Below are 26763 nucleotides of genomic sequence, written 5' to 3'. Positions count from 1 at the left end.
ATTTATAAAGCCAATCCAAAAGGGCTCGTAATATCTCATGTATTTTCAAGTGATTTTTTTGAGATAATTAAGTAAAGTTGAGTATGTATTTTTTGTTATAAATGAATAGTTTAATGATTCCCGTATATTATGATAGTAATGTAAAATTGAACAACTTTTTATTATAAAAATAGTAAATAACTTCATTGTAATAAATTAAAAAAAATTAAGTAACCATTCATGTAATTAATGTGTTACTCCATACGAATTTATGTTTTAATCCGACACAATTAAAAAAATAATTATTGTATTAGGTGTAATACATAAATGTGCTCTAATATTTGACTTCAATTGTTATTTATGCGCTCTAACTTTGAGTGTACACAATTAAGTACTTAAATTTATATAAAGATAAATAAATAGACACGCACATCATATGTGATATAATACATAGAGGACGCTATATAGGATGCGAATTGCCAAAATATTAAATAACTTGCAAACACTGGATAAAATTTAAATAGCAGTCCTAAAAAGTGGCTATTTGTGAATACTATCCTATAATCAAGGCCCAGAAGATCCATTTCATAACAACCCATGAACTCCCAATCGGGTCAAGTCCAAAATCCATTTACAGTATCCAGCAAAATGAAGCCACCTTTTCTTCTTCTTCTTCTTCTTCATCATCATCTGATTACTGTAAGCCGGTAAAGCTGAGAAATTTTCAGAAATGAGAAAGCAAGTGTTAACGTTGACGGAAGCTGCGGCTTCAAGAGTACGGCAGCTGTTGGAGCAGCGTCAGCGTTCTTTCCTCAAGCTTGGTGTCAAATCTCGCGGCTGTAATGGCTTGTCTTATACCCTCAATTATTCAGGTTTCCCCCTTTTTCATTATGTTTTTTTTCTCCTGATTTTCCTTATTTTCTGTGTTAGTTTGAAGTTCATGATTGATCTTAAACGCGGATTTTGGATGATACTTGTAATAGATTACTACTACCTTAGAAATAAATTAATTATAATGATCCACGATGATTCAATAAAAAAAAAACCTAACCTAAATAAAATCAAGGATTCCCTGAGTAAGAATCCTCGGATCATCACTTATTCCCTGAATAATATAGAATGACTAAAAATTCAAATAAAGGTTTTGCTTTTGCTCAAAATATAAATAGGGGTTGAAAGCGAGCCCGCATGGCCCAATGATCTTTTATATATTTTTCCAGTAGTAATTCTAGGTACTATTGCATGTAATGTAGGCTTAGCCGTTTTAGAACCATCAATGATTGGTGAACCGGCGGATCCATTTGCAACCCCTTTGGAAATCTTACCTGAATGGTTAAAATAGAAAAATCGGTATCCAAGGGTGCGGCCTGGTGGTCGATGAAGTGAGAGGAGAACACTGAGGTCTCAAGTTCAAATTCCATCCTATACAAAAACACTAGGTGATTTGTTACTATCTGTTTAAGCCCTGTGTAACTAGTTGAGGTGTGCGCAAATTGGCCGAACACCAGGATTATCAATATATATATATATATATATATATATATGTTATCATAAAAGGATGCGAAGTAGATAATGTCATAGAAATAGCAAAAGAATTATACAAAGAAAATAAATATAGTGTGTGTTATAATAAAATTACTAGGTCCTCTTTTAAGTAAATATATATATATATATATATACCAAACCGAGAGAGGTTTTCCTTTCAGAAAACCCCCGAAGAACTTGTAAAAACTTTATATATTAAAAATTATTTTGCCCCCAAAAATATGTGTTTATACTTCCACATGTATAACATTCAAGAATTAGTGAAAAGGCTTATCAATTAGGATAATTTGGGTTATGCAAAATCAACCTTTGTTTCAAAGATATAAAAGAGTATCTAGTTGGCTACAAGAGGAATTAAGACATCACTCAGAAATTAAGCAGTCAGAAAAAGAACTAAGATTAGTCATAGATCAATACTTTTCATATCACCCAGACCATCATACAACATATCTGCAAACTCAATTAAACAATCTAGAAACACAAATAAAGGGAGTACTGAGTAGGATTTTACAACTATCATTTACAAATCTTGAATTTGGTATCAATTAATCTACTACTTTAGGATAAACAAAATAGATCCCCTAAAACACTTAGAATATTTAGATCTTAGAATACATCCAGAAAAGAAATACAGAATTATACATAAAACTAATACCATTAGGTGTAATTTCTCGCAAGGAGAACATATATTTTAAAGCCATAATTAAGCATACTCTAGAACAATTCTTCAAAGATCAGGGATGTGATAAGCATGTTATTAGTAAAGACAGTTCAGATCCAGAAAATGGAAGAGTTCAATCAGACGAAGACACAAATACAAGCCCGATAAGAACACCCAGCTAATTAAATCGATGTTTTAATAAGGTAATATTTCGATATGATAGTCTATGTTATCAATTAATTGATACCAAATTCAAGATTTGTAAATGATAGTTATAAAATCCTACTCAGTACTCCCTCTCTCAACTTGTCTTTGTCATATTTTTCTCTTAGTTTTACCATAATTTCCCATCTTTTTTTTAAACTGAAGTACGTGGTGTTGCTACACCAGATCTACGAGTCTCTCGAAGGACTCTTTCGGTTGATAGTTCTGGTTTCCAGCCTTTCATCTCTTCTTCTTAACTTATTTTTAACAACTTCATCTTTAACCCCACCCCGGATATATCTGGCCACAATTATGTCCTTTGTTTAAATGGACTGTCAAGGCCAATTCAAATTCCTAGGAATTTACAGGTTAATCCATAGTCGTTAAAAATTAAGAAGCTAACCATATACTAAGGGTATCAAAATTAAATATGTACAAACATTTACATGGTAAAGCATAAACATAAGCATAGACATAAACACATATTTTTGGGGAAAAATTAATTTGTAAAACTTAATAAGACTTACATGACTTTGACTGAGAGAGGTTTCCCTTTCGGGAACCCCGAAGGTCTCTGAGATAGAACTTAAAGCACAACCACACACTTCTTATTATATAAACTGCTTTAGTACAAATTATACAAAGGTTTTTGGGAAAGGGATTTGGTGTTTTTACAAGAGAAGGGGGATATGTTGGAGGGTTTTTCTCACACTTAAACTTGGAGCGTCTCTCTCTAGAATTCTGTCTTTCTAATTCACACAACTATCTCTTATATAGAGGTAGAGATAGCAAAATGAAAGGATTAAAACATCACTACGTGGCCTCTTTTTTGGATGGCCGACACTTGTTGATAAGGTTTAATAATGCGCGTCGGGTGCTCATTGAGCCCCATCGTCACATGCATTATTAATTTATCTTTTTTGACTGACAATCTACAGACGCGTGCTTTTGTCAACAGTTTTTCCCTCTTTTGGAGGGTAGTAATAAAGTGACAACACTCATAATACCCGTGGGCATACCCACATAGCACACCTATTCACTTATCTTTATGTCCTTGTCTTTTCTCTTTATGTCTTTGTCTCCTCTTCGTCTTTATCTTCTTGGATGCTTTTGCTTCTAAGTATCAAGATTATGAAGGGCAATAGAGTCAAAACTCATGCCTGAGTCGTTGTCTTCATACGGGTCTTGGGCGTCTTGGTAATTATTATTTCCATAGCCTTCTTCTGAGCTGGGTGTTCTTATCGAGCTTGTATTTGTGTCTTCGTCTGATTGAACTCTTCCATTTTCTGGATCTGGACTGTCTTTACTAATAACATGCTTATTACATCCCTGATCTTTGAAGAATTGTTCTAGAGTCTGCTTAATTATGGCTTCAATTTTATTATTTTTTTTCTTTTTTATGGCCATATTTCTTTTAGAACTGTCTTGGTAAAAAGTTTTAGGTAATCTTCTTCGTGAGGAAGAAGATTCCTCTTCTTCACTTTTTGGCAAAGTGACAGCCGTTAACGGATTTGATTTGTCTTTACCGGCTACCGTTTGCACCGGACTAGCTATACCTTGATCCGATATAGTAGATTTCTGAGCATTTAGAGGGGAATGCACACCCTTCTCATCCATTTTTGGTTGAGATGGAGAACTCAAGTCTTCTGTCTGAATACCTGTACTAGATTTAGCAACAAACTTACCTTGGAAAGTCTCCAGTTGTTTCAGACGTTTCATATTCTCTTGAATGAGAGCCTCATTTTTTGCATTTAGTCTTTTGAAGGCTTCGGTGGTCATGGTAGAACAATGGTCACAGAATATGATTTTGTCTGTGTCTTTCTGGATGTTGTATTGGGGTATTTGGGCTTGGTTTTGTCTGAGGGCTGGAGAAATGTAATAGTTTGGGCCTAGAATACCTCTGGCATAGTCTAATGCTTCTGTAAAATTATTAAAACCTTTGAAAAGCGAATTTTTTATCCCATTTATAGAGTCTACTACTTCCAACCAAGTCTGAAAAACTCCATTTGTTTTTCCATGTATGACTACATAGAATTTAAATTTATTTTCTCTATTCTTGTCTGAAAAATATTGACATAAAGCGTTGTTGGCTGCAATAAAATGTTTAGTATCTTGCTTGTTATATGCTATCCATAAGTTGTCTACTAAACATTTTTGAGTCTTATCTATATTAGATTCTGGGAGTATTCTAAAAGATAGGTTGCATTGAGGATAGGAGATTAAATTAAATTTACCGAAGTAAATTCGCTTCATCATCTCAATGGTTCCCTGAGGTCTAAAATTAATCTTACCAAGCAATGTCTGGGTGTATGAGTCTGCTGGGGCTATTCCCTTGCCTTTGTCTGCTGGCTGTTGGCCAGTTGGTCTCATGCTGAAACACAGTTATTTAATTAGTCTTTAGTTGCAACCTACTTAACTGATCAGCTAAATCATTATCTTTTCCCTTTACATATTCAAATACTATATTATTGTATATAGATATAACATCCATAAAATTTAGCCATCTTCTTGCTTCGCAATCCGTTCTTACTAACACTTCTAGTTTATTTAAGATGTATAATTTAAAACTGTTTAATCCATATATTATTGCTAAAACTTCTGCGTCTATACTACTCATATTTCCTTTTTCTTTATATTTACCGCTTTGATACGCACATATTTTTTCTTTATTTTTACTACTATATTTATTTGGTCTAGTTTTTAAAACAGCTCCCCATCCTAGCTGACTTCCATCAGTTTGTACTATTAAATAGTCTGTTTCGAGGGGGATTTGTAAATCTGGTATATTTTTAACCTTTTCTTTTATTTGCTAAATAAGTTTAATATCTTCTATATTAAAATATTTTTGTCCTTTGCTACATATTTTAGCATATAGCGGTCCTGCTATTTTTCCTAAATCTTTAATAAAATTTCTAGCATAATTTACTAATCCTAAAAACTTTTGAAGTTCTTTGGTTGTATCTAGTCTATCTGGCATGTCTAGTACCTTTTTGGCTATATGTGGTTGTAACTTGATTTTACCTTCTCCTATTGTTACTCCTAAAAAATTAATATGAGTCTTACATAGTTCCATTTTCTTTTTACTAATTATGATTCCATTTTTAACAAATAAACGAAACACTGTTTGTAAGTGTCCTAGGTGTTCTTGTATGTCTTTACTAAATACTAATACATCATCTACGTAAACTAGTACAAAGTTTTTATATTCTCCGAATATAGTACCCATTTTTCTCTGAAAAATAGGTTTAACCCGAAAGGCATAGCTAGCCATTCAAAATGTCCTTCTGGACATGTGAATGCTGTCCATTCTATACTTTCTGGGTGCATTTTTACCTGCCAATATCCTGATTTACAATCAAATTTGCTAAAAAACTTTTTACCTTGTATTCTATTTATTAATTCGTTTTTGTCTGGTAACTTGTATGCATCTGTTTTAGTGTTATCATTTAATCTTTTATAATTAATTACCATTCTTGCTGGTATCAGAGCTTCTCTTTAAACACAACACAATGACCGGCGTTGGAAACACCAAGGATAGAGTTGCTGCTGTTGAAGCGCTCTTGGGAATGGCTGAGTTTGCTGAGGACGAGACGACTGTGCTGCGTCGTCTTGACAGCTTGACTACAGAACTTGCTCGGTTTCGGGAGGTCATGAATGTAAGACTTGCGGAAAGTGATGATTTTCGCGAGGCGACCTTGGCTCAGATCGAGGATCTGAAGAGGGAAAACGAAACCTTAAACCTGGAGGTGGTGATACTCCGTAGGGCGATGGCGGCTGCTCCCCAAGCAGGCCATGATACGGACCGCTCAAAGGTGAAAATCCCTGAACCTAAGCCTTTCACTGGTTCAAGATCGGCAAAGGAACTGGAAAATTTTCTTTGGGACATGGAGCAGTACTTTACAACTGCTCGCGTTTCTGAGGCAGACAAGTTGGCCATCGCGACTATGTACTTGTCAGGCGATGCCAAGCTGTGGTGGCGGACCAGAGACGCGGACGACCTAAGTGCTGGAAGGCCAAGGATTGATTCCTGGGCCAAACTGAAGAAAGAGATGAGGGACCAGTTCCTTCCTAGCAATGCTTCCTGGATTGCTAGGGACCGATTGAAAAGGCTGAAGCAGACGGGATCAGTCAGGGACTACATCAAAGATTTCACGTCTTTGATGTTGGATATACAAAACATGTCGGATGAAGATAAGCTACACAACTTCATCTCAGGGATGAAGGCATGGACCCAAAACGAACTAAGGAGGCAGAATGTGAAGGACCTCCCTAGTGCGATTGCTGCTGCCGATTCGTTGGTAGATTTTCGCTCAACTCATGTGCCTTCTGAAAATCCAACTTCTTCGAAGTCAAAGAAGAAGAATGACAAAAAGGATTAGAAGAAGGAGGAGCGGAAAGGCGGGGCTGACAAGGGCAAGGCTGTTGCGGATGCTGGAAATATGAAAAAGAATATTTCAGCAGGGGACATGGGCTGCTGGACTTGTGGCGGTGCTCACTTGGCCAGAAACTGTCCCAATCGTGAGAGGGTGAATGCCATGCTTGCTGGAGGTGCAAACAGGGATGAAGATGGCGGGATTGTTGCTGCACTGGTGAACCCATTGGGTTTACTCACTAATATGACGATGGTAAACACTTTGGATGAGTCATCAGTGAACCCGCATTCTTTGCTGCTGCACGTTGAGATGCTGGTTGAAGGGAAGGTGGTGGTGGCAATGGTGGATACCGGAGCTACCCACACCTTCATTGATGTGAAGCTTGCTAGGAAATTTGGGCTGAGATTGACAAAGAGCCCAAATTTCATGAAAACTGTGAATCAAGTTGCCCAAAAGATAGAAGGCATGGCATATGATGTCAAAATCAGTGCTGGACCTTGGGTGGGAAGACACAGTTTGATGGTGATTCCACTGGGGGATTTCGACATGATCCTTGGAATCGATTTTCTGCGAAAGAACTGCTTCGTCCCAATGGCACATTTGGACGGAGTAATGGTTATGCAGGAACGGATGGATGGGTTTATCAAGGCTGTACATCCGCATGCTGTGGCGGAGAAAATTTGCAAGAACAAGGAACCCGTGGTATCTGCTATGACTGTTGAGAAGGGACTCAAGCGAGGTGAACTGACTTACCTTGTTGCTGCGGTGGAGGCAAAGCCTGATGTGAAGCTGATTGTGCCGGACTGTGTGGCAGCAGTTTTGGGGGATTTCAAAGATGTGATGCCCCCAGAATTGCCAAAAATGTTGCCACCCAGAAGGGATATTGATCACAAAATCGAATTGCTGCCAGGATCAATTGCCCCTGCACAGGCACCCTATCGTATGGCTCCAAAGGAGCTTGCTGAATTGAGGAAGCAATTGAATGAGCTGCTGGATGCTGGGCTGATTCAACCTTCAAAAGCTCCTTATGGTGCTCCTGTTTTGTTTCAGAAAAAACAGGATGGAACGATGAGGATGTGTGTTGACTACAGGGCATTGAACAAGGTAACTGTGAAGAACAAGTACCCTGTTCCGTTGGTGCAGGATTTGATCGACAGGCTGAGCAAGGCAAAATGGTTCACCAAGCTGGATTTGAGGTCTGGCTACTGGCAGGTTAGGATAGCAGAGGGGGATGAGTCAAAAACTACATGTGTAACTAGATATGGCTCATATGAATTTCTTGTTATGCCGTTTGGGCTGACTAACGCCCCGGCTACGTTTTGCAATTTAATGAATAATGTCTTATTTGAGTACCTTGATGACTTTGTGGTAGTGTACTTAGATGACATTGTGATTTACAGTCGCTCATTAGATGAACATGTTAGCCATCTAAAAACAGTATTGTCTAGGCTGAGGCAATATAAACTCTATGTGAAGATGGAGAAATGTGAATTTGCACAGCAAGAAATCAAGTTTCTTGGTCACTTGGTGAGCCAGAATCAAGTGAGGATGGATCCAAAGAAGGTGCAGGCAATTGTGGATTGGCAGGCACCTCAGAATGTGAAAGATTTGAGGTCTTTCCTTGGGCTGTCCAATTATTACCGCAAATTCATTGCAGGTTATTCAAAGAAAGTTGCTGTCTTGACTGATTTGCTGAAGAAGGAGGCAATATGGGCATGGTCTGATAAATGTGCTGGGGCGTTCAAGTTGTTGAAGGCAGCCATTGCTTCAGAACCCATATTGAAGCTACCTGACTTTGAATTACCGTTTGAGGTGCATACTAATGCCTCAGACAAGGCTATAGGCGGTGTGCTTGTGCAGGAAGGCCGCCCTGTGGCCTTTGAAAGCAGAAAATTGAATGATGCTGAGCAGAGGTACTCTACTCATGAGAAGGAGATGGTTGTTGTGGTGCACTGCTTGCAAACGTGGCGTGTGTATCTGCTAGGAACTAAGTTTGTTGTCAGGACGGACAATGTTGCTAATACTTATTTCAATACGCAACCCAAACTTAGTCCCAAGCAGGCTCGTTGGCAGGAGTTCTTGGCAGAATATGACTTCGTGTGGGAGCATAAGCCAGGAAAGTTCAACCAAGTTGCTGATGCTCTAAGTAGGAAGCAGGTATTGGCTGCTATGTATTCAATTTCCAGGTTGGAGTCTGATTTTGTTGATAAAATTAGACTGTGTGCGGCAAATGATTCATTATATGCTAAGTTAATGAGTCAAGTGAAAGACGGGACAGTGCGGAGGTACTGGATCGAGGACAATCTGCTCCACTTCAAAGGGGGGAGAATCGTCGTACCTCAAGGCGGTGGATTGCACAAGAACTGCTGAAAGAGGCGCATGACACAATGTGGGCAGGACATCCGGGTGTTGAGCGGATGTTAGCACTACTGTCGCGTGGGTACTTTTGGCCAAAGATGGAAGATGACATAGAGGCGTATGTCAAAACTTGTTTGGTTTGTCAGCTGGACAAAACTGAACGTAAAAAGGAAGCAGGTTTGCTGCAGCCTCTTCCTATTCCTGAAAGGCCATGGTTGTCAGTTTCTATGGACTTTATCAGCGGATTCCCAAAGGTGAATGGCATGGCATCGGTGATGGTTATGGTAGACAGGTTCTCAAAATATGCTATCTTTGTTGCTGCTCCGGTTATATGTTCGTCAGATGTTGCTGCAGATTTGTTCTTCAAAAATGTGGTTAAGTTCTTTGGTGTGCCAGCTGATATCATTAGTGACAGGGATACACGGTTCACAGGTCGGTTCTGGACAGCTTTGTTCAATATGATGGGGACTGATCTGAAGTTTTCAACTGCGAATCACCCTCAGACTGATGGGCAGACGGAAAGAATTAATCACTTGTTGGAAGAATACTTGAGGCACTTTGTGACGGCCAGTCAGAGGAACTGGGTAGACTTGCTGGACAGTGCACAATTCTGTTATAATTTGCACAGGTCGTCAGCTACAGAGATGAGCCCGTTTGAGTTGGTCTTAGGCAGACAACCTATGACACCGCTAGATGTTGCCAGGCAGAGAGGGCAAGGAAAGTGTCCTGCTGCTTACAGATATGCCAGGGATAAGCAGGAAGTGCTTGCTGAGGCGCAAGACAGTTTGCGCAAAGCCCAGAAACGAATGAAGAAGTTTGCTGATCAGCACAGGAGGTCGCTGGAATTCAGTGTTGGTGACAAGGTGTTGCTGAAACTTACCCCTCAAATCTGGAAGCAGATTACAAGTAAGTTTAGGCACCGTGGGTTGATTCCGAAGTATGATGGACCCTTTGAGGTGGTCCAAAAGGTTGGTGAAGTTGCTTATAGGTTGATGCTGCCTGAAAGGTTGAAATTGCATCCAACCTTCCATGTGAGTTTTCTGAAGCCATTTTATGAGGATGCTGATCCGGATAGGAGCCAGTCAAAGCGGGCGCCGGCTGTGGTGTGCACACAGTTTGATGCCCAAATTGAGAAGATACTGGATCATCGGGTGTTGGGCGTCAAGAAGAATAGGCGGACAGAATTTCTTATTCAGTGGAAGGGTAAGCAGGAGGCCGACGCTACTTGGGAGAAAACCAAGTCACTTTGGCAGTTCGACAAGCAGTTGGAGGACTACCTAAAAACAACCTCAACGAGGACGTCGAGTTCAACGGGTGGGGGTGGTTTGTAAGACCCTCAGGTTCGGGCTAGGCGTATGGGGCTAAGGCAGTGGCAAGGGCTTGTGCATTGGCCCTTGTCACTGGCCGAAGCGGGCAGACAAGCAATGCGCGGCAGGCATGCCTATGGCATGGCAGGCAAGCAAAGGCCAAGGGCCTTGAGTGTTGGCAAGGCTTGGCAAGGTCAGTTGGCTATGAAGGCACATGGCACCAGGCGGGCATGTGCGCGAGCAGTGGGGTTGGCGTTGGCCGACATGCGTGTTGGCATGGGCGGGCCAAGGCCAAAGGCTGAGGCAAAGGCAAGACAAGGCAAGTCAGTGGCAGGAGCGTGGGCTGCGGATGCGCGCGGGCGCGTGTAGCAGACAGACACCTGACAGACGTGCAGACAGGCGTGCTGGCAAAGCACATGGGCTGGCATGGGCACGGCATGGGCTCAGAACCGACCTGTGAACCGTGTATCCCTGTCACTAATGATATCAGCTGGCACACCAAAGAACTTAACCACATTTTTGAAGAACAAATCTGCAGCAACATCTGACGAACATATAACCGGAGCAGCAACAAAGATAGCATATTTTGAGAACCTGTCTACCATAACCATCACCGATGCCATGCCATTCACCTTTGGGAATCCGCTGATAAAGTCCATAGAAACTGACAACCATGGCCTTTCAGGAATAGGAAGAGGCTGCAGCAAACCTGCTTCCTTTTTACGTTCAGTTTTGTCCAGCTGACAAACCAAACAAGTTTTGACATACGCCTCTATGTCATCTTCCATCTTTGGCCAAAAGTACCCACGCGACAGTAGTGCTAACATCCGCTCAACACCCGGATGTCCTGCCCACATTGTGTCATGCGCCTCTTTCAGCAGTTCCTTGTGCAATCCACCGCCTTGAGGTACGACGATTCTCCCCCCTTTGAAGTGGAGCAGATTGTCCTCGATCCAGTACCTCCGCACTGTCCCGTCTTTCACTTGACTCATTAACTTAGCATATAATGAATCATTTGCCGCACACAGTCTAATTTTATCAACAAAATCAGACTCCAACCTGGAAATTGAATACATAGCAGCCAATACCTGCTTCCTACTTAGAGCATCAGCAACTTGGTTGAACTTTCCTGGCTTATGCTCCCACACGAAGTCATATTCTGCCAAGAACTCCTGCCAACGAGCCTGCTTGGGACTAAGTTTGGGTTGCGTATTGAAATAAGTATTAGCAACATTGTCCGTCCTGACAACAAACTTAGTTCCTAGCAGATACACACGCCACGTTTGCAAGCAGTGCACCACAACAACCATCTCCTTCTCATGAGTAGAGTACCTCTGCTCAGCATCATTCAATTTTCTGCTTTCAAAGGCCACAGGGCGGCCTTCCTGCACAAGCACACCGCCTATAGCCTTGTCTGAGGCATTAGTATGCACCTCAAACGGTAATTCAAAGTCAGGTAGCTTCAATATGGGTTCTGAAGCAATGGCTGCCTTCAACAACTTGAACGCCCCAGCACATTTATCAGACCATGCCCATATTGCCTCCTTCTTCAGCAAATCAGTCAAGACAGCAACTTTCTTTGAATAACCTGCAATGAATTTGCGGTAATAATTGGACAGCCCAAGGAAAGACCTCAAATCTTTCACATTCTGAGGTGCCTGCCAATCCACAATTGCCTGCACCTTCTTTGGATCCATCCTCACTTGATTCTGGCTCACCAAGTGACCAAGAAACTTGATTTCTTGCTGTGCAAATTCACATTTCTCCATCTTCACATAGAGTTTATATTGCCTCAGCCTAGACAATACTGTTTTTAGATGGCTAACATGTTCATCTAATGAGCGACTGTAAATCACAATGTCATCTAAGTACACTACCACAAAGTCATCAAGGTACTCAAATAAGACATTATTCATTAAATTGCAAAACGTAGCCGGGGCGTTAGTCAGCCCAAACGGCATAACAAGAAATTCATATGAGCCATATCTAGTTACACATGTAGTTTTTGACTCATCCCCCTCTGCTATCCTAACCTGCCAGTAGCCAGACCTCAAATCCAGCTTGGTGAACCATTTTGCCTTGCTCAGCCTGTCGATCAAATCCTGCACCAACGGAACAGGGTACTTGTTCTTCACAGTTACCTTGTTCAATGCCCTGTAGTCAACACACATCCTCATCGTTCCATCCTGTTTTTTCTGAAACAAAACAGGAGCACCATAAGGAGCTTTTGAAGGTTGAATCAGCCCAGCATCCAGCAGCTCATTCAATTGCTTCCTCAATTCAGCAAGCTCCTTTGGAGCCATACGATAGGGTGCCTGTGCAGGGGCAATTGATCCTGGCAGCAATTCGATTTTGTGATCAATATCCCTTCTGGGTGGCAACATTTTTGGCAATTCTGGGGGCATCACATCTTTGAAATCCCCCAAAACTGCTGCCACACAGTCCGGCACAATCAGCTTCACATCAGGCTTTGCCTCCACCGCAGCAACAAGGTAAGTCAGTTCACCTCGCTTGAGTCCCTTCTCAACAGTCATAGCAGATACCACGGGTTCCTTGTTCTTGCAAATTTTCTCCGCCACAGCATGCGGATGTACAGCCTTGATAAACCCATCCATCCGTTCCTGCATAACCATTACTCCGTCCAAATGTGCCATTGGGACGAAGCAGTTCTTTCGCAGAAAATCGATTCCAAGGATCATGTCGAAATCCCCCAGTGGAATCACCATCAAACTGTGTCTTCCCACCCAAGGTCCAGCACTGATTTTGACATCATATGCCATGCCTTCTATCTTTTGGGCAACTTGATTCACAGTTTTCATGAAATTTGGGCTCTTTGTCAATCTCAGCCCAAATTTCCTAGCAAGCTTCACATCAATGAAGGTGTGGGTAGCTCCGGTATCCACCATTGCCACCACCACCTTCCCTTCAACCAGCATCTCAACGTGCAGCAGCAAAGAATGCGGGTTCACTGATGACTCATCCAAAGTGTTTACCATCGTCATATTAGTGAGTAAACCCAATGGGTTCACCAGTGCAGCAACAATCCCGCCATCTTCATCCCTGTTTGCACCTCCAGCAAGCATGGCATTCACCCTCTCACGATTGGGACAGTTTCTGGCCAAGTGAGCACCGCCACAAGTCCAGCAGCCCATGTCCCCTGCTGAAATATTCTTTTTCATATTTCCAGCATCCGCAACAGCCTTGCCCTTGTCAGCCCCGCCTTTCCGCTCCTCCTTCTTCTAATCCTTTTTGTCATTCTTCTTCTTTGACTTCGAAGAAGTTGGATTTTCAGAAGGCACATGAGTTGAGCGAAAATCTACCAACGAATCGGCAGCAGCAATCGCACTAGGGAGGTCCTTCACATTCTGCCTCCTTAGTTCGTTTTGGGTCCATGCCTTCATCCCTGAGATGAAGTTGTGTAGCTTATCTTCATCCGACATGTTTTGTATATCCAACATCAAAGACGTGAAATCTTTGATGTAGTCCCTGACTGATCCCGTCTGCTTCAGCCTTTTCAATCGGTCCCTAGCAATCCAGGAAGCATTGCTAGGAAGGAACTGGTCCCTCATCTCTTTCTTCAGTTTGGCCCAGGAATCAATCCTTGGCCTTCCAGCACTTAGGTCGTCCGCGTCTCTGGTCCGCCACCACAGCTTGGCATCGCCTGACAAGTACATAGTCGCGATGGCCAACTTGTCTGCCTCAGAAACGCGAGCAGTTGTAAAGTACTGCTCCATGTCCCAAAGAAAATTTTCCAGTTCCTTTGCCGATCTTGAACCAGTGAAAGGCTTAGGTTCAGGGATTTTCACCTTTGAGCGGTCCGTATCATGGCCTGCTTGGGGAGCAGCCGCCATCGCCCTACGGAGTATCACCACCTCCAGGTTTAAGGTTTCGTTTTCCCTCTTCAGATCCTCGATCTGAGCCAAGGTCGCCTCGCGAAAATCATCACTTTCCGCAAGTCTTACATTCATGACCTCCCGAAACCGAGCAAGTTCTGTAGTCAAGCTGTCAAGACGACGCAGCACAGTCGTCTCGTCCTCAGCAAACTCAGCCATTCCCAAGAGCGCTTCAACAGCAGCAACTCTATCCTTGGTGTTTCCAACGCCGGTCATTGTGTTGTGTTTAAAGAGAAGCTCTGATACCAGCAAGAATGGTAATTAATTATAAAAGATTAAATGATAACACTAAAACAGATGCATACAAGTTACCAGACAAAAACGAATTAATAAATAGAATACAAGGTAAAAAGTTTTTTAGCAAATTTGATTGTAAATCAGGATATTGGCAGGTAAAAATGCACCCAGAAAGTATAGAATGGACAGCATTCACATGTCCAGAAGGACATTTTGAATGGCTAGCTATGCCTTTCGGGTTAAACCTATTTTTCAGAGAAAAATGGGTACTATATTCGGAGAATATAAAAACTTTGTACTAGTTTACGTAGATGATGTATTAGTATTTAGTAAAGACATACAAGAACACCTAGGACACTTACAAACAGTGTTTCGTTTATTTGTTAAAAATGGAATCATAATTAGTAAAAAGAAAATGGAACTATGTAAGACTCATATTAATTTTTTAGGAGTAACAATAGGAGAAGGTAAAATCAAGTTACAACCACATATAGCCAAAAAGGTACTAGACATGCCAGATAGACTAGATACAACCAAAGAACTTCAAAAGTTTTTAGGATTAGTAAATTATGCTAGAAATTTTATTAAAGATTTAGGAAAAATAGCAGGACCGCTATATGCTAAAATATGTAGCAAAGGACAAAAATATTTTAATATAGAAGATATTAAACTTATTTAGCAAATAAAAGAAAAGGTTAAAAATATACCAGATTTACAAATCCCCCTCGAAACAGACTATTTAATAGTACAAACTGATGGAAGTCAGCTAGGATGGGGAGCTGTTTTAAAAACTAGACCAAATAAATATAGTAGTAAAAATAAAGAAAAAATATGTGCGTATCAAAGCGGTAAATATAAAGAAAAAGGAAATATGAGTAGTATAGACGCAGAAGTTTTAGCAATAATATATGGATTAAACAGTTTTAAATTATACATCTTAAATAAACTAGAAGTGTTAGTAAGAACGGATTGCGAAGCAAGAAGATGGCTAAATTTTATGGATGTTATATCTATATACAATAATATAGTATTTGAATATGTAAAGGGAAAAGATAATGATTTAGCTGATCAGTTAAGTAGGTTGCAACTAAAGACTAATTAAATAACTGTGTTTCAGCATGAGACCAACTGGCCAACAGCCAGCAGACAAAGGCAAGGGAATAGCCCCAGCAGACTCATACACCCAGACATTGCTTGGTAAGATTAATTTTAGACCTCAGGGAACCATTGAGATGATGAAGCGAATTTACTTCGGTAAATTTAATTTAATCTCCTATCCTCAATGCAACCTATCTTTTAGAATACTCCCAGAATCTAATATAGATAAGACTCAAAAATGTTTAGTAGACAACTTATGGATAGCATATAACAAGCAAGATACTAAACATTTTATTGCAGCCAACAACGCTTTATGTCAATATTTTTCAGACAAGAATAGAGAAAATAAATTTAAATTCTATGTAGTCATACATGGAAAAACAAATGGAGTTTTTCAGACTTGGTTGGAAGTAGTAGACTCTATAAATGGGATAAAAAATTCGCTTTTCAAAGGTTTTAATAATTTTACAGAAGCATTAGACTATGCCAGAGGTATTCTAGGCCCAAACTATTACATTTCTCCAGCCCTCAGACAAAACCAAGCCCAAATACCCCAATACAACATCCAGAAAGACACAGACAAAATCATATTCTGTGACCATTGTTCTACCATGACCACCGAAGCCTTCAAAAGACTAAATGCAAAAAATGAGGCTCTCATTCAAGAGAATATGAAACGTCTGAAACAACTGGAGACTTTCCAAGGTAAGTTTGTTGCTAAATCTAGTACAGGTATTCAGACAGAAGACTTGAGTTCTCCATCTCAACCAAAAATGGATGAGAAGGGTGTGCATTCCCCTCTAAATGCTCAGAAATCTACTATATCGGATCAAGGTATAGCTAGTCCGGTGCAAACGGTAGCCGGTAAAGACAAATCAAATCCGTTAACGGCTGTCACTTTGCCAAAAAGTGAAGAAGAGGAATCTTCTTCCTCACGAAGAAGATTACCTAAAACTTTTTACCAAGACAGTTCTAAAAGAAATATGGCCATAAAAAAGAAAAAAAATAATAAAATTGAAGCCATAATTAAGCAGACTCTAGAACAATTCTTCAAAGATCAGGGATGTAATAAGCATGTTATTAGTAAAGACAGTCCAGATCCAGAAAATGGAAGAGTTCAATCAGACGAAGACACAAATACAAGCTCGATAAGAACACCCAGCTCAGAAGAAGGCTATGGAAATAATAATTACCAAGACGCCCAAGACCCGTATGAAGACAACGACTCAGGCATGAGTTTTGACTCTATTGCCCTTCATAATCTTGATACTTAGAAGCAAAAGCATCCAAGAAGATAAAGACGAAGAGGAGACAAAGACATAAAGAGAAAAGACAAGGACATAAAGATAAGTGAATAGGTGTGCTATGTGGGTATGCCCACGGGTATTATGAGTGTTGTCACTTTATTACTACCCTCCAAAAGAGGGAAAAACTGTTGACAAAAGCACGCGTCTGTAGATTGTCAGTCAAAAAAGATAAATTAATAATGCATGTGACGATGGGGCTCAATGAGCACCCGACGCGCATTATTAAACCTTATCAACAAGTGTCGGCCATCCAAAAAAGAGGCCACGTAGTGATGTTTTAATCCTTTCATTTTGCTATCTCTACCTCTATATAAGAGATAGTTGTGTGAATTAGAAAGACAGAATTCTAGAGAGAGACGCTCCAAGTTTAAGTGTGAGAAAAACCCTCCAACATATCCCCCTTCTCTTGTAAAAACACCAAATCCCTTTCCCAAAAACCTTTGTATAATTTGTACTAAAGCAGTTTATATAATAAGAAGTGTGTGGTTGTGCTTTAAGTTCTATCTCAGAGACCTTCGGGGTTCCCGAAAGGGAAACCTCTCTCAGTCAAAGTCATGTAAGTCTTATTAAGTTTTACAAATTAATTTTTCCCCAAAAATATGTGTTTATGTCTATGCTTATGTTTATGCTTTACCATGTAAATGTTTGTACATATTTAATTTTGATACCCTTAGTATATGGTTAGCTTCTTAATTTTTAACGACTATGGATTAACCTGTAAATTCCTAGGAATTTGAATTGGCCTTGACAGTCCATTTAAACAAAGGACATAATTGTGGCCAGATATATCCGGGGTGGGGTTAAAGATGAAGTTGTTAAAAATAAGTTAAGAAGAAGAGATGAAAGGCTGGAAACCAGAACTATCAACCGAAAGAGTCCTTCGAGAGACTCGTAGATCTGGTGTAACAACACCACGTACTTCAGTTTAAAAAAAAGATGGGAAATTATGGTAAAACTAAGAGAAAAATATGACAAAGACAAGTTGAGAGAGGGAGTACTGAGTAGGATTTTATAACTATCATTTACAAATCTTGAATTTGGTATCAATTAATTGATAACATAGACTATCATATCGAAATATTACCTTATTAAAACATCGATTTAATTAGCTGGGTGTTCTTATCGGGCTTGTATTTGTGTCTTCGTCTGATTGAACTCTTCCATTTTCTGGATCTGAACTGTCTTTACTAATAACATGCTTATCACATCCCTGATCTTTGAAGAATTGTTCTAGAGTATGCTTAATTATGGCTTTAAAATATATGTTCTCCTTGCGAGAAATTACACCTAATGGTATTAGTTTTATGTATAATTCTGTATTTCTTTTCTGGATGTATTCTAAGATCTAAATATTCTAAGTGTTTTAGGGGATCTATTTTGTTTATCCTAAAGTAGTAGATTAATTGATACCAAATTCAAGATTTGTAAATGATAGTTGTAAAATCCTACTCAGTACTCCCTTTATTTGTGTTTCTAGATTGTTTAATTGAGTTTGCAGATATGTTGTATGATGGTCTGGGTGATATGAAAAGTATTGATCTATGACTAATCTTAGTTCTTTTTCTGACTGCTTAATTTCTGAGTGATGTCTTAATTCCTCTTGTAGCCAACTAGATACTCTTTTATATCTTTGAAACAAAGGTTGATATATATATATATATATATATAGATAGATAGATAGATAGATAGATAGATAGATAGATAGATAGATTATACCACTTATAGTGATGCGTAGGTGCAGCTAAGATTTTGAGTTTGAGAGTTCTAAAATTTAATAAAAGGATAGTTTACTGGATTCGGGATAAATTATATGTACAGTTGTGGCAATAGGGATGTGATTTGGTAGTATGCCAATTTGACCAGTATTAGTAGATAAAATGATTTCTTTCACTTTGTAAATCCCAAACGATTTGAGTAATATTTAAGGGGTTATAGTTGATGGGAAGTCATTATTTTTAAGGTCTCTAATTTCAAAAAACGAACATGAAACTTTGGTTTCATTTGGCTCCTACAAATCTGAGATGTTATACATATGAAGTAGATTTTTAAACACAAATACAGATGCGGGGCCAAAGCTATTGGGTTTTTCCGAGCTTGTAGACAGGCTTGTAGTCCTCTCATCCTCCGATGGTAGGGTAGGGCGTGGGGGGTGTAGAAAGAGGCTGGGAAAGGTGAATCTGTTTAGGAATGATTTATGTACTGTTAATCTATGTTGGAAAAATTATGTACATTGTTACCAATGTTTGGGGTATGGTTTTTCTCTTTGCACTGTTGGTAATTCGTAACCGCCTTTGGGTGGAAACAAAAGAAAGAGAAATAGGTTATAGATAAAGAGCATGAGAGATGAGATGGAAAAAATGGTATTGGGATAGAGGGAAAATTTTAAGCTTTTGTGTGTTTGAAATACTGTTTTCTTATTTGTTCACATTTTGTTTTAAGGTCATTTGAAGTTGCTTGCGAATACGAAAACAATACTTCAATGTAACCATTCTCAAAAGAAAAAAAAAATGAAAATGATATTGCCATTGTAGCTCAAGTATCTTTAACTTTACAACATTGGTTTCACATGATTTTCTTTCACATCTATTAGAAACTAATATCTTGACAACAAATATATTACATAAAATCTACCTCTCTGCCCCAATTTATATAACACTATCTCCATTTTGGGAGGTCCCGAAATGCTTGAACCATTCCACAAATAATATATTATTTATACAACTTGCACTAACTTTCAAGAATTCAAATTCATATAACCATGTATCTTTTTTAGCTTTAACGTGATATTCTCCATTTCAAACTCAATAATACCGATTATTTCATTTATAACCATGGTGTCTGGGCCATCTTGTACGTGCCTCGACTAATTTCACGGGGTACCTGTAGGTAGGCCTACTATTTATAAATACATAAGTCAAATTAACATCTTAAATACCGTTCCTTAATAAATGGTGTCAAAAACAAGTGGGAGGGAGGGAGTATTTACCTTGTTATATTAAACCATACAAATATCAGCAAGAATGATGAACCATATCCTTTTTGCTTGCTCATTTGTGATTTGCCTAATCTAAGACTTCTGCACCAGTGTTACCAAACATTATGGAGTGATGAATTTGGTTTAGTAAAATGAGTATTGATCCAAAAAGAATTGTTTGGAAAATGAAACCATATTCCAAACACTTCTGCCATCCTCCAAGATTTTCTTTTACCCTGTGCTAACTGCATCTGTTGTATAAGAAATGTCTTGCCCCAGGGCATTGATCTAGTGGTAAGAGTGTAACACGCATGCTGTGTGAGTTAGTTGCACGTTACGGGTTTGAATCATAACATAGACAAAAGCTTGCTATTTAAGTGGAGAATGGGGGAGGAGTGGCTATTATCCATCGAATTTTGAACCTTGTGCCATTAGCTTAGGGATTTCTTGGTTATCAAAAAAGAAGTGTCTTGCATCCGTCTCTGTCATAATTTGAGACACACTTAATATATAATTGGTCTACTGATTATTTTAAGTTTTTTCACACCGAGTGAAATCAGTAGAGTGTATCACTCATCAAATGTGTGTGTGCAGGCGTGTAGAAGGTGTAATGAAGTTTATAATAATAGTCTACATTTATTTTGTGCTCAAAGTTTCAATACCCTGCTATCAACATCTGCATAGAGCTAGTTCTACCTATTCTGCTGATTAATCATAATTAATTACCTTTAGAACTTGCCTATTCTATAGCTTAATAACTGGTATACCCTTCGTCAAATGTCTTAAAGAAAAGTAAACCATTTTTGAAATTTCGAAATTTATCAAAGAAAAAGTAAACCATAGGTGAAATTTATTCTCTCATATGCCATTGATTTCCAAAATGACCTTGCTTGTACAGACGATAAAGGAAAATTTGACGAGGTGATTGAGGACAAGGGAGTGAAGATACTGATAGATCCAAAGGCACTTATGCATGTCATAGGTACTGAGATGGATTTTGTTGATGATAAACTCAGGTATAAGATGGTATTTCTGCCTTATATTTTACTACTATAGTCATAGACTCATAGTATGTCTTTTATTTATGGTGCTACTGTTGCATTTGTAATATTTTTCTTATGATCACTCTTATATGCTTATTCTTAGAGCTGTCAAATCACAAGATTAAGTATCACTATAAGTATAAGCTAAGATTAAAGCAAGTTTAACTTTCCAGTTTTTCCAGTACGACTCATGTCCCGACATTAAGTATCTCTGTGAGCTAATATTAAAGCAAGTTAATTTTTTAGCTTCTCCATATGATTATGACATAACTTTGATCTTTAATAGGCTGAGGTGAGCTGCAGTCTTTTATTTTTCCCTGCAGAGACGAGCTATTTTTTGTTATTTTGCTGAAGCTTTCAGTTGATTTATGTAATTGAAGTTGACTTAGATTTAGTATTCTGCCGACTTTTGTTGTTACATTCTCTATACTAGCCTATCATGTCCTTTTAAGACTCCACTTCAAGGAAAATTAAGGCATAACAGAATAGCAATTACATTTTCTGATTCTCTTTTGCGTGTCGTGTCTAGCTCTAGTGCAGTCTCTTCTATGCAATTTGAAGTCTCATTCTCTTAATACAAATATACAATGTACCTTCTTTACTTTCTCTCGTCTCAGTGTCTGTGATTCCTATGGATATAAGAAAATATTCTTTCAAATTATACAGACTTTACCCATGATTCATGTCTTTCCTTTTTTCTGTGAATTACCACCCTGGTTTCCCCCAAATAAACTTTTCTGATGGTTGCTAGAACAGTTGATTGATAGTGGATGGCCTCTTTGTGTCTCCCATTTTGATACCCTACCCTAGCAACATATGCTTTCTCTTTTATTTTCGTGGCAGAGTAAACCCCCCCGATCCCATTGCTTTGTTTCCCTGCTTCTAATCTTATTCTGCGTTTTGCCAGTGATAGACTTGTTAACCTGGAGCTCGACTTTGAAATAGAGTTGCTCTTTGTTGGCTACTGTTCTGTTGTGATGGTCATTTCATATGTTGGTGATAGGTTTCAGTCTCTAGTTTGGTAGTATTTTGGTTAATAGTGAAGGTGGTTTTTCATATGTTGGTCACAGGATTCAGTCTCTAGTTTGGTAGTATTTCGGTTAATGATGAAGGTGGTTTGGATGAGTGACAACTTTTATGGGCAGGGTATTCTGTCTTTTACAGGTTTTCGGTCTCCCTATGTAACTCAATATCCAAGTTCTATTCTAAAGTAAATCAATTTTCTTGTTCCCGTTCGATTCATTGTCATCTTTGTCCTCATAAAACCGATCCACCTTTACTTAACTGCGTAAATTCTAGTGGCACTAACTTGCACCACCTGTTTGCATTCCAAGATATTACTGTTCATTTACCTCTGGTTTATCGTTATTCGTGTCTCATAAACATCAAAACTGACACCTTTGATTTCATGAACAGATCCGAGTTCATATTTATCAATCCAAATGCAACTGGACAATGTGGTTGCGGAGAATCTTTCATGACAACAACCAGCTCAGAAGCTGCTAAGTTGCGCGGCAAATCAAGCCGATAGCTTATTTTATACTCGTATTATGTACGTTATATATACACTTAGAAGTGTGAGTATATAGTCAATCTGTAGTAACAAATCAACAATGTTAATGATCAGAAACAGAAGGTTTTGTTATTTTTTCTTCCCTTTTTTATCCAAATCTTATGTACATTAGCTGTTGTAAAGAATAAGATTTCTTTCGCCATGGAAAGGTGAAAGTAGAACAATGAAAATCGAACTCACACTAATTACGTTGAAGATTCTCACTGATACCATTAGACTATAAGTTTTGATATTTGATTAGTGACTAGTTCATAATAACATGAAATTTCAATTTTTGACTATGGATAAAAGATACATTACACCATAATAAACCATGAAACCGATACAAATGAACAATATATATATATACACCTTATTACCCGTTTAATTTTTATTCAGATGAGATAGAACTAGATTTTTCCGACCGAACTGGATTTTGCACGTGAGATTTTTTGGACTCAAATTTTAGTATCACTCTTTGCATGGCTGCTTTGAATCTTTTCACCTTCTGCTTGTCATGATCATCTGCTAACTCATGATTCTTCTGAGCAGTGCTGCCACTTGACAATTCATCTTCTTGGCTTCCATGGAATTTGTAAAGCTTCACATACTTCATGATGTTATACACAAAGTTCTTGAAAGTTGAATGAACTTATAATCAAAAAAAGTGAAGTTATTTATAGTCTGTGAAGACTCAAATATTGGACCTATAAAACCAAAAAGAAATGACAATTTTTTTCTGCTAATTAAATGAGAAAATATATATATTTATTTATATAAGAGAAAAGAACAAAGGATTTTGTTGGTGGTTGGTTGTCTTTCATGACTATGGATAGATTTATCCAAAAAAAAGATGACATTTTGCCGTGATGGAAAAAATGTTGGTTTGTTCAACTATGTAAAAAGGTAAAGACAAATTATTATCATTTTAAAAAATAATTTGGTTCAGGCGAGGAAATTACAAGGTGGGTAATCGAACGAGAGAGAATTACAAGGTGGGAAATCGAACAAAAAGGGATAAAAAGGTGCGGAATCAAATGAGAAAGAATAACAAGGTGGGAAATCGAATTTTCACTAGCAAAATGAAAGTTCAGGTAGTCAACTTATTGAGCTACTAAAATTCTCCAAAGTCATGACAGATAGTTAGCTAGTACTTGTATATTTAGGGTTGTGCACGGATCGGGCTGAATCGAATTTTGGAATTGTTGATTTTATATTTTTGATTTTTGGTTCTCGCAAAATGTAATTCAAATTCGATCCAAACTTTCAAGTTCAATTTTGAATTAATCGATTTGAATTATTTTAAATTTTCTATATTTGAACTAATAAGTTAAGTTGCTTTTTCTTGTTACAAGAATGTTGTTGCTTCTGCTCATCCGTTTTGGCCACCTAATTCAAGACTGCCATAGCCAAAGAATTGGCAGGCAAATTAATTTTAGATTATGTGAAAGTGACCCTCACACAATTTAATTAGTCAATTAACAAGGTTTTGCTTTCGTAATTTCTTTTTTAAAGTTAAAATGTTATTCGTTGAATAAAAAAAAGTAAAAATTTGACACTAACTAAAAAGGAAAAAAATCACATTAATTAAGACAAAAATATACTATGTCACATCAAATAATGGAAGGAATATTTCGTTCTTTTGTTAAAGAGAAAAGATAATGAAAATCATTCATATGAGATACACTTAAATTGATTTGTATTATGTTATGTAAAATCATATTATGTCATGTAGGATAAGTGTGTTTATTTATGGACAAACTAAGTTCAGCTCCAAAAAAGCAAAATAATTATAAATAAATACCCCTTTACAATTTATACCTTCAAAGCATGAGAATCGCGACCAAGATACCATCGCAGTATCAATATACTGACATGGTATCATTAAGGTTTGTTTCTTCACGATCCGACTTAGGGTCTAGTCGTAACACGGCGATCGAAACCCCAAAGGGCTCCAACCAAGCCTCTTGACATGTCATAAAGCAACATAAGGTAAAATAAAGTGGAACATAGCATAAGAAAGAGTCTAACATAGAACGTAAAGGGGATATAATCCGGCCACATAAGACTCTACATATTTTGTCCAACACATGCCTCTACTAATAAAAAACGGGTAGGGGTTAAGACATGTCTCTAACTCACCCTTAAAATGAAACATAATGAAAAGTCCTTGAAAGCAATAACCAACTCAATATCTAGTCCTCGATAAATAAGGACTCACCAAAAGTTTGTCGGAATGGAAGCTCACTAGTCACGTGTACGAGTGTGATCCTCAATTTCAATCCTTACATTATGAGACAATGTAGGCAACAAATATGCGTTAGTACATTTGAATGTACTAAGTATGTGGGCATGACATGCAATATATATCATATGACGCAATGATCAATTTACATACGTAATAAGAGAGAATAGGTAGAGTCATGAGAAACCATGATGATCAAAGCATTTAAAAGACTTGGTTAGGAATCGTAAAGTAACATAATAAGCGTATACATATGTGGGATAGGAACCATAACCGATAATAAGACCATGCGAGCTATAACATGGAATCCCATTGTCTCCCCATACAACGGAGAAAAGGGGAATCTACTTGCCAAGGTAGACTCTACTCCACTAAGTGGGTCATGTAGTGGATTCACTAGCTAAGCCATGAAGGCAACCTACGGTGTGGCATGTAGTTTAAGGGACAAAAGGCTACTACTAAGGCTTTTGGTAGGGCCCCCACCTCAAGTCGGCTCGGTGCTAAGTCAAATCCTACGAAATACGTACATAGCATAGAAATCATAATGAACATATATCATAGATATGATCATAAGTTTGAAAATCATAGAGTAGCTCATTTCATAACGTAATTGCAATGTCAGAATTGACCTTTCATCATTACAAATCATACTTGCATAATACATATCATGAGGTTCCTAGGTCACCACGTAGGGTCCTAAGTTACATTTCTTCATAACTTATATGAATATCATAATCTAATTATAATTGAAATCTGTAGTCATGATTCATACTTAAATTTAGAAGAAAACTTGAATACATAATTAATTTGATTGAAAATCATAGAATACTTTTAAATCATTGAACTTTCCAATCATAATTCATGTAATTTCATCATAGAAAATAGCTTTATGCATGGACATTCACAATTCAACTTGAAATGAGGTAATTTATGTAGAAACATACTTATAATGATCATACCTAATGATTAAAAATGTAATTGAAACACCCTAATACAGTTCATCAAAATTGAAGTTTAAAAATAATGAGATTTCATGGGATTTTTAAAATAAACCTTGGACACCATGAGTGGAAGGGATCCATGGATCAATCCACACATATCTTGATTGAAATTGGACTTGAATTTGAGGAAGAAGGCTTGATTTTGAAGAAACCCTAACCAAAGTTTGATGAACTCTTGAGGAACCTTGGGAGAAAAGTCTAGAATTTGTTTGGAAATTAATGAGGGAATGAACGAGTTTAGGAGTATTTAGGACATAATACTTAATGAATCTATTCCTTAAAAACGTCCACATACATTGGTAGAATATAGGGAAAACTCTAAACTACCCCTCATTAATCTGAGTCAGAAGGGTCTATGAGTGGCACTCTACGATTCGTATAGGCAGTGATAAGTCATAGGAATGACTCGTCCTGCCGTCCCTGCAAAAGACCTAAAAATCGAGTCTTTAAACATCTTATACGAGTCGTGTCTACGACTCGTTCTCAGGTCTACGAGTCGTAGACTTCATTCGTCCTGCAGGTACTCGAAAACCCTGAAAAAAATAAGTTTTTGAAGTTTGCATACAACTCACCTTTAGAAGTCATAGTCCTCTCTACGACTCGTCTTGTCGAGTCATAGAAGAGGTCAGAGGGTTGTATAGTTGCAGGATTTCAGACCTGCACTACGACTCATTTTTATGAGTTGTAGACTCATTCACGAGTCGTCAAATGACTCGTAGACTCTCACTTTGCCTTAGCCAAATTTTTAATTCTTTACTTCACCTCCACGAGTCGAGTTTACGACCCGTAATAACTTAAACGAGTCGTAGGCTTACACATAGGCCTGGGTCAGTTCAAATTCTTTTGAAATTTTCCTTTCATTCGATTTTTCATCTTACTGGGTCTTACAGCTTCAGTCCTTAATGATACCACCATATTATATCTATATACTGTTATGGTATAATTGATATCTAGTTCAATCCTCAATCGACATCCCTATGATACCA

General features: G+C 38.2%; 1 protein-coding gene across 1 annotated transcript; it reads left to right on the top strand.

Annotated features, from left to right (window-relative positions):
• Window positions 1-604: 604 nt before the first annotated feature.
• On the top strand, window positions 605-22707 carry LOC129900077 (iron-sulfur assembly protein IscA-like 3, mitochondrial). Its single transcript, XM_055975046.1, has 3 exons — window positions 605-851; window positions 20835-20952; window positions 22396-22707. Exons 1-3 carry the CDS (start codon window positions 710-712, stop codon window positions 22508-22510), a joined length of 375 nt encoding a protein of 124 aa, XP_055831021.1. The 5' UTR covers window positions 605-709; the 3' UTR covers window positions 22511-22707.
• Window positions 22708-26763: the final 4056 nt, after the last annotated feature.

The sequence above is a fragment of the Solanum dulcamara genome, chromosome 1 (genome assembly GCF_947179165.1).
Source record: "Solanum dulcamara chromosome 1, daSolDulc1.2, whole genome shotgun sequence".
Classification (NCBI taxonomy): Eukaryota; Viridiplantae; Streptophyta; class Magnoliopsida; order Solanales; family Solanaceae; genus Solanum; species Solanum dulcamara.
This window is presented reverse-complemented; position numbering and strand designations above follow the sequence as displayed.

Excerpts from the sequence above, each read along its gene's own strand:
- LOC129900077 (XM_055975046.1), top strand. The coding sequence starts at position 710 with ATGAGAAAGCAAGTGTTAACGTTGACGGAAGCTGCGGCTTCAAGAGTA. Across the intron at positions 852-20,834 it reads TTATACCCTCAATTATTCAG|ACGATAAAGGAAAATTTGAC; the intron begins GTTTCCCCCTTT and ends TTGCTTGTACAG. Across the intron at positions 20,953-22,395 it reads TTTGTTGATGATAAACTCAG|ATCCGAGTTCATATTTATCA; the intron begins GTATAAGATGGT and ends TTTCATGAACAG.